Source organism: Silurus meridionalis, chromosome 3 (genome assembly GCF_014805685.1).
Source record: "Silurus meridionalis isolate SWU-2019-XX chromosome 3, ASM1480568v1, whole genome shotgun sequence".
NCBI classification, from domain to species: Eukaryota; Metazoa; Chordata; class Actinopteri; order Siluriformes; family Siluridae; genus Silurus; species Silurus meridionalis.
The window spans coordinates 25,783,152-25,803,363 of record NC_060886.1 but is presented as its reverse complement, the minus strand read 5'-3'; the positions used below and the strand labels follow the sequence as shown (position 1 = coordinate 25,803,363).

General features: G+C 40.4%; 1 protein-coding gene and 2 non-coding genes across 3 annotated transcripts; all 3 read left to right on the top strand.

The window, feature by feature from the left end:
• Positions 1–11,808: 11,808 nt before the first annotated feature.
• Positions 11,809–14,332, top strand: LOC124382793. Its single transcript, XM_046845057.1, has 2 exons — positions 11,809–13,862; positions 14,198–14,332. The coding sequence occupies exon 1, from the start codon at positions 12,110–12,112 to the stop codon at positions 12,986–12,988; it is 879 nt and encodes a 292-aa protein (XP_046701013.1). The 5' UTR covers positions 11,809–12,109; the 3' UTR covers positions 12,989–13,862; positions 14,198–14,332.
• A 4,794-nt stretch (positions 14,333–19,126) lies between these two features.
• On the top strand, positions 19,127–19,199 carry trnam-cau. The gene has a single exon. It is a non-coding gene; the product is annotated as a tRNA-Met (tRNA).
• A 730-nt stretch (positions 19,200–19,929) lies between these two features.
• Positions 19,930–20,003, top strand: trnat-agu. The gene has a single exon. It is a non-coding gene; the product is annotated as a tRNA-Thr (tRNA).
• Positions 20,004–20,212: the final 209 nt, after the last annotated feature.

Below are 20,212 nucleotides of genomic sequence, written 5' to 3'. Positions count from 1 at the left end.
AAAAGAAAAAGACATAAATTGGTGTTTGTCTTGTTAAATGTAGATGAAAAAAATCTAAATTTAGCTTAAATGGGACAATGAAAGGTAAACACAAACAAGCTACAGTTGCAGACCCCACTGACTGGCAACTCCAGTTGCAAAAATAAAGAAAAACAATAAGGTGGTGTCCAACTTTTGACTAGAAGTGTACATCTAGATGTGTTAAATAAATTAGAACGTGGCATTTTAATGGCAAGCCACCCATTTTTTAATGAACATCCACTGGAAAATATTCTCTGAATTTGCAGTAGTTTGCAATAACTGTTTGCAATCCAGCTGGTGACATTATCAAACTCTTGCATTTGTCCTTTGTGATGCTTTTCCAGGCTATCACAGCTAGTGTAAGTTTCTGTTGGTTTTGGTGTTTTCTCCATCCAGTCTCCAATTTAGAAGCAGCTCAACTGGGTCTGGGTTAAGATCTGCTGATTAACTTTGGCAGTAAAGACTTTCACTTGTTTCCCATTATCAAGTCTTACAGTTCTACTCTCTAGTTCTTACATTCTAGTAACTTCTGAATTAATGTTTTTTGCTGTCATCTTTAAATGGTGAATTGAAATACCTTCATCCCTGTCTCAAGGTGATAGTGATGTCCTCTAACAGTAGGTCTCAACTACTGTTAGAGGACATCACTCCTATCATCCTATCAACTGGCAGGTTTCCATTGTGGAAGTATAACAGAAAGAAATAAGCAATAAAGCATTAAATTCCTCCAATACCTATTATTATTTAATAATAATAATAATTCATTTTTAAAGAAAAAACAAGCAAAAGACATTAAAACTTTAATTATATAGAAACTGTAGGTAAATAATGGTAGAATACTGTAGAAATGCATTGGTAAATGGAGTGGCAGGGCATCAGGGCCAGCAAAGCCTTCTCTGCTGGCCTAAACACTATCAGAAGCACTGACCTACATTTACAAAGAGAAATTCTAAAATATTCATGAAATTCTAATAATTTATTCCCAACAGTTTGTAAAACACAGCAAAACACGTCTGTTTTCACACATTAATACATCTGAGTTCGACTTTTTTATGCCTACGGATGAAGAGAAATTGTTTTTTGTGTTGGACATACTTAAAAAAATTTTTAAGAAAAGCTAGACATTGTAAGGAGACGTCGGCTGCCCCCGAAGCTAGCTAGCTCGTCTCAGCCCAGGAAAGGGTTTGTTCTCCACTTACAGACCAGTGAATACGAGCAGTACCACTGGTTTACAGCCTCTGAGGAGTGGTGCAAATTATAAGTATGCATCTCTGGTGAGTAGGTTGTATTTTATTTACATTTTTAATGTTTTTGTCATGTTATTAGAAAAATGTTGATTCTGGACTGCTCCAGATGATGTATGCGCACAGTTGCGGTAGTAGTGTGGCGCAGCGGTCCCCAATCGTTTTGGCAGCAAGGACCGGAATAATGTTAACCAATATTTCTCATGGACCCGGCCTTTAATGACCCGGTGGATAAATAGAACAAAACAAAATTATACAACCACCATGAAAACTGGTATTTTCTAAATATAATAATAAACGTTAATCCACTGTGTTGCTTTTTGTTCATTTTGCTAGCTTGGGGGTTTGAATTTAGCGGTAATGTATTATGTGTTAGCGGGTGGAGCAGCTGCTTTAAGAAGGTAGCGGATGGAGGTAAGACATGTGACCGAGGCATCATGACATGCATCAAGAGTGAGTCATAGACAGATGTTGCGGAGAAAAGCCGGTAATTTTCCAAAATAAAACATCGTTCAGAATCAGATAATAAATTAAACGGAAATAATGTAAGTTATGTATTCTTTCTGTGAGGCCTGGTACCAATTGCCGGGGGTTGGGGACCACTGGTGTAGAGGTTTGGAGCTTTAGTAAAATGGTATTCACCCTCCATATGTGAAATGCCTCTCTCTCTGTAATGCCACACGTTGTTATATTTTGTATAGAATTGATGGTTTCTATAATTGCGACATGATAGTGGTGGTATTAAGAGGTGGATAAAGTCGGGTAAGTCCCCACTGAAGGCCCAGGTACCAAATGCACGGCCTGCCACTGAGTAAATGTAATGCAAATAATAAAAGTTGGTTCAGTACTAAATGTTATTTATGAAATATGGAAAAATCCAAAAGGCACACAGTTTTTCACGTATTTAATTCAGAGGTCAATAAAGGTCCGAAAGCTTTAAAAGAAATTTGCCCTTACCTCCATTTACATGCCGTAGCGTGAAGAGGAATGGATACTCTGGATCCCTTCAACAGCACCATGGCTACGGAGGACAATATAAAAAATCCAATTACAGTGGAACCCGGTTATGTCGCCGGCCAAGGGGATGCCAAAAAGCGTCAAGATAACCGATGATCGAGATAAACGAAAACCAATATGGCGGCAATATATTAACGTGCTTGAAATTTCTTTATGTACATGATGTGCGTTATTAAATGAGAATGTGCATGTGTTTTTGGAGGTTTTTTACACAACAGCGTTGCCACGATTTGATTGGTCATGCGGATCGAGATAACCTCTAATGCGGATAAGGAGGCGGAAGCCGAAGTAAACGCAAACAAAGTTTATTGAGAATACTCAGGAGATAATCCACCAATACTTGCAGTAATTTCCAGTGGTGTTCTCCGGGAGCGCGGTCCACGAAGTTCTATGAAAGCAGAGACAGTTTGTGTAGAGAATCCACGGATCCGCGCTATAGAAAGCGCAGCGCTGGGCAGCAACGGATAAACGTGGTGCAGACAGTGTGAACATGGGAAACAGCAGGATCGGGGTAATCCGGGGTGCCATTGAGAGAATGCGGAGTCCGAGAAGAAGGTTACGTAGCGGGATACGTCTACGCGATCACACAGACCGCCATGAACCAACACATATGATCATGCACAAACAATAACAGACCGCGAGTGTGTGGAGGTGAGGGGCTTAAATAGGAGATGGGATGAGTGAGTGAATGAGAGTCAGGTGTGTGTGATCAACATGACTGCGTGGAGCGCACGGGAGAAGAAGCAGGGTACTTCGGGGAATGCCGCCGCCGAAGGGGGCGTGGCAGGGGGATTCCTGACATAACCGACGTTAAGTGGCAAATTTGCCCCCCTTGTGCTCGAGATATTAGGGTTCGGCGACATAAAAAATCGACATAACCGATAAAAAATGCTAAGACAAAGCGAGAATTTGGCGGTTCCACTTAAAAAACGTCGACTTAATAGGGTTGGCAAGTTAACCGAGGTCGAGATAAGTGTACAAATAAAAACAAAAATCCTCCACTTTAATAATCTTTTTTCAGAATATCTGTCTCCATACTGCCTCTTTTAAATTAACCACCTTAATTTCTTCCCTCACCACATTCATAAACCTCCTCCTTGGACTTCATCTTGTCCTCCTGCCTGGCAGCTTCAACCTTAGGCTTCTCCTACTGATATACCCGATGTCCCTCCTCTGCACATGTCCAAACCATCTCAATCACACCTCTCTCACCTTGTCTCCAAAACGTCTTACATGTGCTGTCCCTCTAATAAACTCATTTATAATTCTGTCCATCATCACTCCCAATGTAAATCTCATCATATTTAATTCGGCCACCTGCAGCTCCGTCTCCTGTCTTTTTTTTTGTCTTAGAATTTTTATTGCAAAATTGCACTTTATTTTTTATAACAACACATCCTACCCACCCCATTAATTAAACTAAAACAAAGGGACATACATTTCAACTACACAATTAAAACAGGAAAAGGAAATAAAAAAAAACAAGGAAATAAAATAATAATAATAATACAAAACTACTTCTAAAAGTAGCAAGGGAGAGAAAGAATTGAAAGAAAAATAATCCATCCCCAAAACCAAACTCCCTTCATACTCTAAAAAGATATTCCCACTATATCCTATTGTGATGCGGAGAATGAGGCGGAAGCCGAAGTAGACGCACTACAAGTCTTTAATGTATTACTCAGGAGACAAACACACATGCAGCGAAGCGTTGCAGTCCTGTGAACGTAAATGGCAGTCTGTGTATGGTAATCCACGGGGCGCTGGCAGCAGCCAGAGAATAGCAATGCAGACAGCGTAACGTGGGAAAACAATAACGGACGAAGTGGGAGTGAAGATAGGCTGCTTATATGTGCGTGGTTGATGGAGATCAGGTGCACCGTGTTAGTAGTCAGGCGAGCAGCTCCATGCGGGCGGGGCTGGTGCGGGCGAAGATGCAGGGAGCTCCCTGACACCTATCAAATTCCTTTTCAGCATCCAAGGAAATCGCCACCTCTAACTACTACTTTGCTTCAAATAAAAATACATGATAAAGATTACGTATGTTAGAAAAGGAATGTCGTCCTTTTATAAATCCAGTTTGCTCCTCTGAGATATTAATTGGGAGAATTCTCTCCAAACAAGAAGCCAAAAGTTTGGCTAGAATCTTGATATCGTATTTGAGGCGGCTAATACGCCTGTATGAATTACATAATGTTGGCCATTACCTTCTTTGGGAAACAGAGTTATACATGCTTGTCTCAATGTCGGTGGCAGTGTACTGACCCCTAAGGATTCCTCAAATAATGCCAAAAGTAGTGGGGCTAATTCAACAGGCTCAAATATTATCCGCTATCTCTTTTTTCTTTTTTTCTATTTATTATAAGCAGAATAAAAGTTTATCTGACATAAAGGCTTTAAGATTCAATTCAATTCATTTTTATTGTATAGCGCTTTTAACAATGAACATGGTCTCAAAGCAGCTTTACAAAGATTATGTGGTGATAAAAATGAATAAGACGTTCTTTTTGTCCCTGATGAGCGAGCCGGTGGCGACTGTGGCAAGGAAAAACTCCCCGAGATGCTTAAGGAAGAAAATTTAAGAGGAACCAGACTCAAGAGGAAAACCATCTTCATCTGGTTTGCACTGAATGTCCATTTATTGCAGATGTTGCGGAGTACAGTAACGGTGATCAGAAGCAAACTGTAGTCCTGAATCAGTGTTGCAGACTGTTGACATTAACTACAGTTCAAATCCATCTTCAAAGCTCCCGTTCTTACTCTGGTATTTCATGGAACCACCCAAGGCGTTGATGAGAAACCGTCCCCAGCTGCACAGAGTGGCCTCTATTCGAAGAGAACACTATACAGAGGCAGGCCTGGACGAAGGGGAAAGATACGCAGAGGGAAGAGGGGCAGAAACAGTGGTCACTGGAACCTCAGGAGCATGTTTAACTCGACCAATAGAGAGAGAGAGAGAGAGAGAGAGAGAGAGAGAGAGAGAGAGAGAGAGAGAGAAAGAGGGGTGACAGGAAGAGAAGGATATGGATTATTATGTGTCCTTATTGTTGTATGAAAGTTAAGTACACTGTGTAGTTGGGGACTCTGTCAAGACTTGCTATGGCAGAATAACTAAAAGGGAGAACCAGAAGATGACACAGACATGAGGGATCTCTGGGATCGATCCAGACCCACCTCACCAACGCCAACAAACCTGAGTGAACGTGTGAGGGGTCGACAGCATACAAATATCCCAGTTCACCAAACACTCTGTATACTTTACCTAAGAAAAATCGACTGATAAAAGACTTGACTAAATAAATATGTTTTCAGCCTTGACTTGAACACTGATTGGAATATCGAATATAGGATATGGCTGTTCCATAACTGATAATAATAATTATACTAAAAAAAATTTTGAAACAAACGCTCTAATTATCAGTTTATAAGAGAAAGATCTGCCCCTGCTGTAGTCTTCATTATTTGAGGTACCAACAAATAGTCCGCACCTATTGATCTAAGTAGGCCTGGAGGATCATATTGGTACAGAAGTTCACTCTGATACTGCAGCACAAGACCGTTAAGTGCTTTATACGTCAGTAGTAGTATTTTATAATGGATGAAAGATTTGAGTGGAAGCCAGTGTAGACTGATTAAAACGGGGGTGATGTGGACATATTTTCTAGATCTAGTGAGGACCCTTGCTGCTGCATTCGGAACTAACTGAAGCTTATTTATGCACTTACTCGAACATCCAGACAGTAAAGCATTACAGTAGTTTAATCTAGATGTAACAAAAGCATGAACTAGTTTTTCTGCATCCTGTAACGACATCATATTTCTAATTTTAGCAATATCTCTAAGGTGAAAGGAGGCGATCCTGATAATATTATTCACGTGAGCCTCAAGGTACAGACTAGGGTCAATAATCACACCCAGGTTTTTGACTGTTGTACACACTGAGATAGAAACACCATCCAGAGATGCTACGTAATCGGAATGTTTACTTCTAGCTGCATGTGGTCCTAGTAAATGTACTTCCATCTAATCTGAGTTAAACAGAAGGAAGTTATCAAGCATCCACTGTCTAATGTCCTTTACACACTCCTCCTCAACATTTTTAAGCTGATCTCTCTCATCTGGCTTTGGTTAAATATACCGCTGTGAATCATCAGCATAGCAATGGAAGCGAATACCACGTTTATGTATAATTTCACCCACAGGCAGCATATATAAAAAGAAAAGCAGTGGACCTAAGACAGATCCCTGCGGAGTGCATGGAGAACTCACCATTTGCATCAACAACTGATAGCGATCAGTCAAATTAGACCTAAGCCAGGAGAGAGCTGTTCCCTTTATTCCAACAATGTTCTCAAATCTAGCAAGCAGGATAGTATGATCAATAGTGTCAAAAGCTGCACTAAGGTCGAGTAAAACAAGGAAAGAGGCAAAACCCTGATCAGAAGCCAATAACAGGTCATTTATTACCTTAACTAGGGCCGTCTCTGTGCTATGATGAGGCTTAAATCCTGACTGATACATTTAAAAAATTTTATTCCTAAGTAGATGCGAGCATAACTGCTGTGCTACAACCTTTTCTAAAATTTTGGAGATAAATTGGAGGTTTGATATTGGCCTGTAGTTGGACAGCTGACATGGGTCAAGGTCAGGTTTATATAGGGGGTTGATAACTGCTAGTTTGAAGTATTTAGGTACATAACCAGTGCTAATAGAAGAGTTTATCAATTTATAAACAGGTTCAATTATCTTTGAAAGAGAGAGAGCGAGAGAGAGAGAGAGAGAGAGAGAGAGAGAAAAGAGGGGTGACAGGAAGAGAAGGATATGGATTATTATGTGTCCTTATTGTTGTATGAAAGTTAAGTACACTGTGTAGTTGGGGACTCTGTCAAGACTTGCTATGGCAGAATAACTAAAAGGGAGAACCAGAAGATGACACAGACATGAGGGATCTCTGGGATCGATCCAGACCCACCTCACCACCGCCAACAAACCTGAGTAAACGTGTGAGGGGTCGACAGCATACAAATATCCCAGTTCACCAAACACTCTGTATACTTTACCTAATAAACAGGTTCAATTATCTTTGGAATTATCTGTTTGAAGAAACTTGTAGGCAAGGGATCAAAAATGCAGGTTGATGATTTTGATAAGAAAATAAATGAAATTAAGTAATTCTCTTGAATAGGAGTAAAACTTTAAATTGATTGTCTGTTATAATTACACTGCTGTCTACAGGGTTAATAATAAAATAGTTTGGATTTATATTAATCGACTGGAGTTTTTGCCTGATGTGTTCAACTTTATTATTAAAAAGTTCATGAATTACTACCTGTTAACTGTGTGCATGTTAGTGCAGTGCTTTTATTTCATGTTAATTTAGCTAATTTTGATTTTTTTTTTTTATAAAAATCTAGGATTATGCTTGTCATTTTCTATGAGGGTGGAGAAATATGCTGATCTAACAGCACTAAGAGATCTTCTATAACTCAGGAGGCTCTCCTTCCATGCTATTTGAAATACTGTCAGTTTTGTTTGACACGATTTACATTCTAATTTCAGAGTGTTTTGTTTGAACGTAAGTACATTATAACCCTCCTATAACAAGCGTCTGACTCCAGATCAGAAGGTTGCGTGTTCGAATCACGTCGAGGTCATGGTTGCTGGACTCTTGCTTTTTGGCCTCTATTAGCAACTGCTCTATCTTTGATTGTCCAATGTAGAGACTTTGAATTTGTCCAAAGTGTAGTCTGTCTCATCAAATTAAGGTAAGTACATTATAACCCTCCTATAACATGTTACCAAGTGTTGTCAATTTGCTCTAGCTGAAAAAAAAAATATCTCTGCAAATAGTGACTAAGATGTATTCACAATTCAAGATTCAGTGACACCTCAAATAATGTCACAGTTAAAGTATGTTTGAACCAATGATATTTGCATGGGAGGATCATGGGAATATCTTTTGGGTTCAAACAAAGACGACTATTGTCAGAGCCATTGGTTGGTCAAAATTAACACCATAAAGGATGCTTACCACAGTAAGACTAAGCCATAATCTGCTAATGTATGTGTAGCAGGGATATGTTGTTACACCAGATTATAATTTTTGTTATTTTTTTTATTATATTATTTGTTTTTATTACCATCTGTTTTGGGGTATTTTATTTTGAAATCTTTACGGGCTTTTATTAAATAAGGTATGTACGCCAGCTCACGTCATACGTAGTGAGTGGTTCAATTCGCAGCGCAATTAGCAGTTCGTCCTCTTTCCCGCAATGGCACTAGAGGAGAGAGGTACGATTTCATGAGCCCGGTTTCTCTGGTGTTAAACAGTGTTATAAGTGTTCATGTTATGTTTAAATGATTAAATGTGAGAGAGTATTCTATGTGATGTTATATTTGACCATTAGTTAAAGTTTTTAATGTGGTAAATGTAGTTTATTTGAGTATTGTTAACAAGTGAGCAGAGCATTGTGAGATTGCAATGAGGCGTGTGCGTTGCACGTGTGAGAGATGTGTTAGCAGCTAAGCGGCTAACATCTCAAATAAGTAATGGTTACGTGTATTTTCGGGGCACACTAACGATAAATCCTAGTTTATTGATATCTATTATACTCTGCATTTATTGTGAGTTCTGTTGGTAATTACCTGGTGTACTTAATATACATTTTGTGGTTAACAGGCAGACTAAATGAGAATTGCAGATAACAGTGCCTGTCTGGTTATATGTTTTGCTACACAGGTATGTCAATTGGTATCTATGAGACAATAATACTGTTGTATATTTCTACCTAATAATTACAATGCTGTTGCATATTTCTTTGATAATTATATGGTTGTGAATTAATTTTATATAATGTGTTTTGTAAAGTGTGAGTGTTTGTGTTACTCTGCTCTTTCCCGCAATGGCACTAGAGGAGAGAGGCAGACTAAATGAGAATTGCAGATAACAGTGCCTGTCTGGTTATATGTTTTGCTACACAGAGAGAGGCACAGAAAATAAATCTTCCCGCCAAACCAGCTTTTGTGTGGAAAATCCTTATTTACCATCAAAAATTAACACAACGCAGAGGAACAGCCGCTACATATGGGTAAGATTTGGAAAGCATGTGAAAATGTCAGAAAATGTACTCTGTGTAAGAAAAACATCTCATGGCATTTTGACATCAAGGGAAGATTCAGAAAAGCTTTGGATTATCTGACCAACAAGAAACAGCCACCCGTTGGTTTTTTAACGCCCGAACAGAGACTTGGACTCTGGACTCTCAGATTAAAAGTCTGATACCTACCGACTGAACTATCCAGGCTCTGCTCACGGCCCTGCTTTGAACCTAGAACAGTTGCGACACCTTGCCTCAATAAAATACTTGTCTCAGTGCTGGCTCAGAGGGTGAATTTTAGGAGTTTCTTGAAGCTTTCTCCAATAGTTTAATGTGCCTTTTTTGCAAGACGCCCACCATGAAAGTTATCCCCTATTTCATGTCCAACAGCAGTATTCAAGGATGCAGGCTAGTTGAAAAATGTGACAATGTATAACTCACATAAAAAGCACCTTAAAAGCTTCTTTGCCAATCTTTGTCCATAGTTTTACACATAGCATTTGCTTTTTGAAAACTAACTTTACATTTCATCACAGACCAAATGACTGACACTAAGTTCATTATTTCACTGTATAGTGTAACAGATTGTTTCCTTTACATATGAAATGTAACTCCTGAATCTTAATTACACCAACAATCAGGGACTTCCGATGCGGAAAATGTCAGAGCCTGCAACCTGACCGTCAGACACAATTTGTCATTACAACCACGACGAGAAAAATGCAAAGCCTTCTCTGGGCCATGAGACGGGTCAAAGCAGCTACGCGGACTTCGTAGCGCAAAGGTAGCATGTCTGACTCCAAATCAAACGGTTGCGTGTTTGAATCACGTCGAGGTCGTGGTTGATGGACTCTTGCTTTTTGGCCTTTATTAGCAGCTGCTCTATCTTTGATTTTCCAATGTTGAGACTTTGAATTTGTCCAAAGTGTAGTCTGTCCCATCAAATTAACGTTAGTACATTATAACCCTCCTATGACATGTTACCAAGCTTTGTCAATTTGCTCTAGCTAAAATAAAAAATTAACTCTGCAATTAGTGACTAAGATGTATTTACAATTCAAGTTTCAGTGACACCTAAAAAAATGTCACTAACAAAGTATGTTTGAACCAATGATATTTGCATGGGAGGATCATGGGAATATCTTTTGGGTTCAAACAAAGACGACTATTGTCAGAGCCATTGGTTGGTCAAAATTAACACCATAAAGGATGCTTACCACAGTGAGACTAAACCATAATTTGCTAATGTATGGGTAAGACTTGGAAAGCATGTGGAAACGTCAGAGCTGGTACTCTGTGAAAGAAGATTGAAGAGCCATATTGCATGTGACATGTCCGTGCTTCTCGTCCTAACCCGAAATAATTTGTTGGACGCGGTTTTCGAAACCATCTCCTCTTGTTCCAAACGGTTCCACTCATTTGACCAAAATGTTGCTGTAGCCTAATCGGATGTTCCAACAAATATTCCTGACACAGAATCATTCCATACTTTGTGCTCACACATCCAAAGCCCACACTAATGTTCTGATTAGCAAAGATTAGGAACATGGGCACAACTGTTTTTGTCTCATCGGCACAACCATTTATAGACTGCTTGTGTTGATTCAACTGCCAAGCAATGGTGGATTCTGAGGTGTTGATTACATGGGTATGTCTTAAATCCAAAGTGAACAGTCCAATGGTACAGTAATTGTTCTAAATATATGTTAGTGTTAGGATGGTTTTCACACTGTTTCACACACATTCCTTTGTCTGCTCAGTGTCTATAGAATATTTACGATGTTAGTCTGTAAGGTAAACAGGGAGTCCTTATCTGGACTCACACATCGCCAGCTAGTATATCCTCTTGTCTAAACAGGAAACAACTAGGTCAGGTTTCTTTTCTTTGTATGTGTATATAAACGTTCTGCCGCCTGCAATAAACTGAAGAGGAAGCATTTGCTGTGTGCGGTGTGATTCTTCCCTGATCAGAAAGGCCTACTGGTATCGCAGATCGTATGGAAAACCTCTCCACGAATTAAGTTTCGTTTGGGCATGATAAAAATCTAACAGTTTTGGTGTCAGAAGCGGGATACTTTCAGCAATATCCAAAAAGGGAAATCACGCATCAAGGTGAGTTTAATGTACTTCCTTGTTGGCGGGGATTGTCCCGTATGCCAGCCAATAGGGCTGCATATGTTTTCGTGTCTTGGTTATGCATTAATTGTTTAATGATAATTTCCTTTGGTGGGATGATTTCGTCGCGACATTGGTTTCCTCACTTTAGATGTAAGATGCAAGATTAGAAGACGTTTTTTACGGTCTGTCTAATATAGGCGATATTGTCTGAAGTATCCAAAAGAATCCACGATAATTTATATGCCCGAAAAAAATAGATAAATGAAAAATTAATTGAAAAAAAAAAAAAAAAAAAAAAAGAAAGAGAAAAGGAACTAAAGAAAAACGGACATTTTGAAAAGACTTTAAAATTTTTCAAAAGACTTCAATCTTGTTTTGGCTTTATAGTCTATTTTTTTCTCCTACCTAACAAAATTTGTGATTCAATTGGAGAGATTGGATTATTTTTTTTGTTTGAAGACTGCGATCCCCCTGGTGCCTAGTGTTGTGTGTATTGTCTGTGTATTAAGTGTTGTGTGTCTGTTCTTTGTTCTGTGTTAAGAAGATGGGTCATAACGTTACGGTTACTGGACTAATCCTTATTTAGATAATTTGGCAGGATGGAGTGAATGTATGTCGCAGGTAGATGATTTTCCTAGACATGGGTCATTTAAGACCCTCGATATGGAAAACGCGTATTCCATGGTGAACGGTGGATGGGGCGATCCGAATTGGGACTACACTTATATGCGTGAGTCCTATGATAAATGGGTAAATATGAAGAAGTACTGGGACAAAGGTCCAGAAAGAGTCAATGCTTCTAAATGCTCTTTGAATAAGAAACAATCGCCTCCGCCATACAATTCGACACCGTCTACTAGCCCTGGTCTTTATCCTGCGCTGCCTGTTGCTGCGTCTTTACAGCCCGCTTTTGCATTTGTACGAGAGCGAAATGAAATTCATGTTAAACCAGCGAAAGCTAGTGATATTGATGCTATATGTAGGAGTCTTCCTATTCCAACTAACCCCACAAAATATGTACAGATCTTGAAAAGCCACACTCGGTATGCACAGTTAACGGGCCCTGATTTTAGAACTATTCTTTTGCGTACTTTGGGAGACGATGTTACAGAGGAGTTGATCATAGAAAAATGTCCGACCCTCGCTCAAGTTAATGATGCCATTACAGGCGAGGGCACGGCCGCGAATCGTCACCAGATTTTTTGGGAAAACGATGCCAATGTAATGCAAATGTATAATGAGCTAAAGGATTTTCTGGATAACAGAATAGCATCCAAGCGTGACATTTCACATGCAGCTAACACTAAGCAAGGTTTTAAGGAAACGCCGTCTGCCTTTGTGGTGCGTTTTAAAGCAGCATGGGAGAATGATTCTAAACTGCCAACTGATGATACACACAATGTGTTGTTTATAAATACTTGTTTGAATAACATGAAAGCTTCTCAGGCTCAACTGATTCGCATCACGACAGACAGATTGCTCGAGAAGTAAGTAGATCAGTTCTGTGCTCGAATTAGAGATTTAGATGCCGCTGAAGGTTTTCAGTCTGCTTCTGGTTTAGTTAAGTCTGAACCCACTATGTTCTTTGCTGCAACAGGAAGTGGTGCATCCCAGCCACAGTACAAAACTCAAGGAGGAGGTTTTAGGAAAAAGGGTAGGTGCAATTATTGTGGGAAGTCTGGTCATTGGGTTAAAACTTGTAGACAGAGAATGGAAGATGAGAGAAGGGGCATACCCACTCAGCGAGTAGAGAATACAGACCAGCATGCAGTCGTGCAGAGGCCCACACAGCAGCAATATCCTACCCAGTGGACTTCTGCATAGGGCAGCCTACGGAGCGATGAACCCCATGATTTTTCGATGATAACTTTATCCTACAGTAATCACCCTTCGACCTTGCCTAATGTCACGTTGCGCATAGACAATAAAGACTATTGTTTTCTTGTTGATACTGGCGCTACCTGTTCTTCAATTGCTGAGGGGTGAATATTCTGGTCCCATTTCAGGAAAAAGTATTCGCTCCGTGGGAATAGATGGGGTTCCAATTTCATGTCCTGTAACTCACCTTTTGCCTGTAGTGACACCGACTGGTACTAATTTTTATCATAGCTTTACAATAATTCCAAACTCGCCTTTAAACCTTTTAGGAAGAGATATGATGCATAAAATGGGAATGGAGATTCTGTTTTTCGAAAGCAATGTCTCACTGTCTTTTCCTTCTGTCCTCATGCTCTCAACCGAGCCACAGCCACATCCGGAAGATTTTTTCCAAGGTAGTACAGAGGTCCTGCCTGATGAACCGAATTTAGGTGAAGTTAACCCTAAATTATGGGCCTCTCACAAAGATGAGGCAGGTTTGATCCAGGTAAAACCGTATCATGCACTCATGAAAACACACCATCCGATTTTTGTTAAACAATATCCATTGTCGAAAGAGAAGAATGTTGGCATTGCTCCAGTTATTGACAATTTATTGTCACAAGGTGTTTTGATCGAGACACATTCACCGTATAACACACCGATTAATCCCGTCTTGAAGGCAGATAAAAAATGCTGGAGGCTAACACAGGATTTACCTGAGATTAATAAATTAGTTATTCCGTTAGCTCCTTTGGTGCCCGATGTAGCTACCGTTGTTAACTCTATACCAGCGACTCACAGATTTTTTACTGTGATTGATCTTTGTTCTGCTTTTTTCAGTGTCCCTTTGGCCTCAGAGACGCAGCCACTTTTCGCATTTACCTATAGGGGACGTCAATTCACCTGGACCCGTCTTCCTCAGGGTTTTGTTGACTCGCCAGCCGTATTCTCCGCTGTAGTGCACAGAACTTTGGCTGATATACACCTTCCAGAAACAACCTGCATTCTTCAATACGCAGATGACATCCTTGTCACAGGACTGACTGAGCAGGACTGCCACAAAGCATCAGTGATTGTCTGCAATGTCCTGGCTCAGGCTGGATTTAAAGCTTCACACCAGAAACTACAGTGGGTGAAGAGAAAGGTCTCATATCTGGGCCATGTGATCTCAGAAGGCCAACGTAAGATTTCGCAGGACCGAGTGCAGCTTGTGACTAGGTTTTCAAGACCTCAGACTGTGAAACAGATGCAGAGCTTTTTGGGACTGGTGAACTACTGCCGAGCATGGATCCCTGACTGCGCACAGCATGATAAAGTTTTGCGTAGTGCTATTGATCACAAAGCTCCTCCATCACATCTCATTCTGTGGACTCATGAAATGACTGACAGTTTTGCTGCCCTCAAGAAGGCTATACAGTCTGCTCCAGCTCTAGGTCTTCCGAATTATGCTAAGCCTTTTCATCTATATGTGCACGAACGTGGTGGTATGGCTGCGGGGATCCTAGCCCAGGAACACGGTGACAGATATCGCCTGTTGCATATCTTTCCAAATCTTTAGACAACATAGCACAAGGGTTGCCCTCGTGCTTGCGTGCGGTGGCTGCTGCGGCTCTAATGGTCCGGGATGCTGAGAAAACGGTGCTGTCACATCCTTTGATACTGTACACCTCACATCAGGTAACAGCTATTTTACACAACCTCAACACACAACATATGACAGCACAACGTAGATCTGGTTATGAGACCACGCCTTGGCAACGGAAAACTTAACTATTAAGCCTTCTTCCCAGCCGCATTCAGCTGTAGTAGCTCTGCGTGATCTGCTAGACGATATTGACTTAGATGGTTTTGACGACACACATGATTGCCTTAAACACATTGAACAAGAGACCTCTTGTAGGCCCGATCTTTTAGATACGGCCCTGGAAGAGGGGGGATTGTCTATATGTAGATGGTTCATGTTCAAAACCTTCTGATGGTGTGTATTTATGTGGATATGCAGTTGTAAGATTACCTGATGTAATAGTTGAAGCTAAATCATTACCATACACATCTGCACAAGCTGCAGAGTTGGTCGCACTCACAAGAGCATGTCAGTTGTCTGAAGGTAAAGTAGTGACTATATACACTGATTCTAAGTATGCTTATGGTGTTGTGCATGATTTTGCCGAAACATGGAAGCAAAGAGACTTTAAAACAGCTGATGGAAAGCCCATAGCACATTTTAATCTCATAGGTGACCTTTTAAAAGCTGTTCAACTCCCTGCCAAAGTGGCCATAGTGAAGGTTAAAGGACATGCCGTAGGTGATTCAGAGGAAATTCAGGGAAATACGTTAGCGGATAAAGTAGCTAAGGAAGCAGCAAAACAACCAGTAGATTTGGACACAGTACATACAAATCCTGAGATCTCGATGATGTCACATATCTCCAATATACCAGACATTGACCTAAAATACTTCAAAGTCAGCCTACTGAGGAGGACATTGAGTATTGGGCTTCTAAACAATGTAAATCAGATTCTGCTGGTATCATTAGAGATGTAGATGGCAAAATTGCTCTTCCCAAACTAGCCTTAATAGTGTTGGTGAAGCATTACCCTGGGATGTCACACATTAGCATAGCTAAAGTCATACAGGCTATAAATGCATTATACTGTATTGCTGATGTAGCTAAAACAACCAAGCTAGTGTTGGATTCATGTTTGACTTGTGCCAAAACTAACGTACATCGACCTGTACAACATACTGCGCTTACTTTTCCTGAAGCCCCTTTCCAACACCTACAGATAGATTTTACACATATGCCAGCTGTAGGAAATTTGAGATATCTGTTGGTTATAGTTGACAGATTCAGTAAGTGGCCAGAAGCATTTGCATGTGCGACAGAGAATGCTAAAACGGTTGTCAAAATATTAACAATATTATAATAATATATATAATATATTCTGCCCTGGTTGAGAAATTGAATTCTATCAGTGCTGATGTCTCACTAACTCTTCCTCTGCCCACAGATAAGCCAACACACCCTTTTGTGCCTAATCAGCAGGTCCTGATACGACGTCTGAAGCCTACCAAGGTCGGTGAGCCGAAGTATCTGGGTCCAGCGAATGTTCTAGCTGTAACCAGAACTGGAGTTCTGACTGATCATCAGCCACAGTGGATACATGCAAGCAGGATCAAAACAGCACCCACTTAATCTGTAAATCTGTTGGCCTAAGAAGCCTGCCTAAGTGAGTATTCAGGGCTGAAACAGTTGAGAGCCCACGGAAAGATCCTTTCTTTATAGTAGAAAGGGGGCCACCTCCGGGGTGAAGATCTGACTCACTTAACTGTTTGTTTAGCTTACCCTGATACCTGCTCTAGGTCTAAATTCTATAACAATATGTGCATAGTTGGAATTACACTCCTAATGTTGTTTAACCCCTTTGAATACTTTATTCAAGGAGCCCCACGTCTGCAAGGAGAAGAGACTTGGTTAGAGCATCCGGATCCACCTCATGCATATGCAACCAACATGTGGTGGAGACTAGCTAATCACACTGCTAAAACTATGGGTGGAAGGGGAGATTATGTATGTACACTTATCCCTCACAGCACACATGAGCTTCCAGTTGTTGCTATCGGACCTAGTTCCACTGATGAGTTGAAGTGTGTGTCTTCAATGAGCAGTCCTGATTCTGTCTGGCAGTGTCCATGTAAAGTGCTCCAAGGTGCTTCTAATTCCACTAGTCTCTGTCTTACATGTTCAATAAACTATAGCCAGATAAATTTAACTCTTAGTTTTAATTCTGTGCCACCTGTTAGTTTAGGCATTATACTCCAAATACCTAAGCACCTTTCTTGTGTTTCCCGAAGTAGAGGAAGTAAAGTTTTAGGAACCATTCCGTCAGTTTACTGTAATACTACGGAGACTCGACCCCTTAATTATTCTAATAGGGACTGCCGTGTATGTATATCTGTCCAACAAAAAGAAAGGCAGGCTCTGGCAGGACATATAACCTTTGCCAGGATATTGGCTAACTGCCAGAGTAACTGTACGTTTGAGCGCATACCAGGTTCACAGGAACACTGGTTGTTAAAGATTGGTATTGGATATGCGGACATACGGTGTATACAGCTCTCCCAAGCGACTGGTCTGGGGTGTGTGCACCGATTCAGCTACAAGATGCTGCCTTAATTGTAAGGCCTATTACAAGTGGTAGAAGGCCTAAAAGAAGTTTAGAAGAAAGATCTACATTTAGTTCAATATCTAGAGATAATCCTGTCCCTAAGGAACATCGTCTTTGGAAAAGTGCAGAAAAGTTTTTTTAATCTCTTTTTCCATCTGTTGGTGTAGTTAATCTGATGATAGAAGTTGAGGTAACCCGGTATGAGTTAATCTCTTTCATGAACGCCACCACAGCTATGATGCAAGGAATTAGAGTGGAACTTCGAGGTTTGAGATTAACTGCCCTTCAAAATCGTTTGGTTTTGGATCAACTCACTGCTATGCAAGGTGGAGTATTTGCTGATGTAGGTTCTTCCTGTTGTACCTATATACCCGATAATGATGCTGATGGTCATATTATCGAACAAGCACTGAAAAACATCACTGAAGCTTCTCGTCGTCTTGGAGAACGTGAAACAACTGCTGAACAAAGTTTTTTTGAGAAGATTAAGAGTTTGTTTACGAGTGTTGAACACTATTTTGTTTTAGGAATGATTCTTTTATTGACTGTTGGAATTATACTTTGTATGTTGCCATGTTTGATGATGATGGTAAGACAGGCCATAAAGGCCTCGATTGGAGTGGTGATGATGAAGGATTATATGCATGTAGGGAAAGAATGAAATGGAATCTCTATGTTTTTGTTTGTCTGTATCTTTTCATTTGCAGTTTGTGTCACCGATTCTGTTCCCAGGATGACCATCCTATGTTTTGGTGTGTGATGCTAAATCATAAATGATTTAAAGTGGCCTTTGTTAGTGTTAGGATGGTTTTCACACTGTTTCACACACATTCCTTTGTCTGCTCAGTGTCTATAGAATATTTACGATGTTAGTCTGTAAGGTAAACGGAGTCCTTATCTGGACTCACACATCGCCAGCTAGTATATCCTCTTGTCTAAACAGGAAACAACTAGGTCAGGTTTCTTTTCTTTGTATGTGTATATAAACGTTCTGCCGCCTGCAATAAACTGAAGAGGAAGCATTTGCTGTGTGCGGTGTGATTCTTCCCTGATCAGAAAGGCCTACTGGTATCGCAGATCGTATGGAAAACCTCTCCACGAATTAAGTTTCGTTTGGGCATGATAAAAATCTAACAATATACTTTAAAAATCTCGTATATTTAACCCAAACAACATGCATGGGTCCAAGAGCAACCGATCTAGGTCAGCTGAATGCCACTTAGGACATTGGTGCCTTATGTTGGTCAGTTGCAGCTCCCCTTTGTTATTGCTGTAAGCGTGCTACCATGGCCATACAAACTGCAATGAAAACCAGGTAAATTGGGTACAACTGCGCTGTGATTTCAACACAAAACATTATAGGCCTTTTTATCAATGAGCAAACTGTTTGTGGTGGTACAACGCCCTAGCAATCTCAGATTCCGAGGCTTGTTATAACATGGATATACCTTACAGTCAGTTTGGACAGTACATTGGTACAGCAGTTGGTCTAAATCAGGTCAAAAATCTTTTTACACAAAAGAAAAGCAACAGCCAACAGGACCTTTATTATATTACATTCTCAGAGCAGTGGATCCTGGTAGCGGCCTTCGGCCAGGTCGCCTCGTTAGCGCAGTAGGTAGCGCGTCAGTCTCATAATCTGAAGGTCGTGAGTTCGATCCTCACACGAGGCAAGTTTCCTTTTGAAACCTTCATCACTGCTGGTGGTTTTACAGGCAGACAAACTGCAACAAAAATCAAGTAAAACAGCTACAAGTGTTTCGTCTCATCTGCACAAACATTTATATGCTGCTTGTGTTGATTCAACTGGCAGGCAATGGCAGATTCCGAGTTCTTGATTACAAGGGGTTTCTCTTACAACCAAAGCGCACAGTCCAATGGTACAGCAATTGTTCTACAAAAGATTTCAAAAATCTCTTATATAAAACAAATATGCATTCATGGGTCCATGAGCAAACAGTCGAGATCAATTGCTCCTACCACTAAGGACAGTGGTGCCTAATGTTTGTTAGTTGCAGCACTGCTTTGTTATTGCTGGAAGAGTAGGACCCTCAGAGCAATCGCTGTCAACATTTGTGTGTTGCATGCTAATTTCAACAGAATTTTAGTGGCTTGTTGAGACTATGATCAGATATTAGATAGAACGTTTTCACTGCAATGGCAGGGCTATTGTTTGTCGATATGTATCTTAACTTCATTTGTATGTGATCATATTTTCTGTTGAGGACCTTAGCAAGTCTCAGATTAATGGTAGGACTAGCATTAAGACAAAAATCGAATTCATGCTTCTGCCTTATTAGCTGTTAGCTCGAATGAATATGTCCATGCACTTTTTCCCCCCTGAATCGAAGAGCGAAGAATTTCCATTCAACAGCTGGCTGAGCATTTGCTGTGCGGCAGCAAGGCGCTGTGGCTTAGTTGGTTAAAGTGCCTGTCTAGTAAACAGGAGAACCTGGGTTTGAATCCCAACAGTGCCTGATGCAGTTGTCCTTTGCTGCTTGAGGGTCTTCCAGCTTTTTCTTCATGGCTTGAGATATACATTGCAAGTGGATAAGATGGTTTCTCTGGGGCACTGAATGGTGAATTGCAGGCTTAGCTCTGATCCTTTTAAAAGCTTGATAGTGTTTGTTAGCAAAGGAAAAAACAGTGATTTTAAACAAACTACCAGCCATCCGTTGAGATAAAC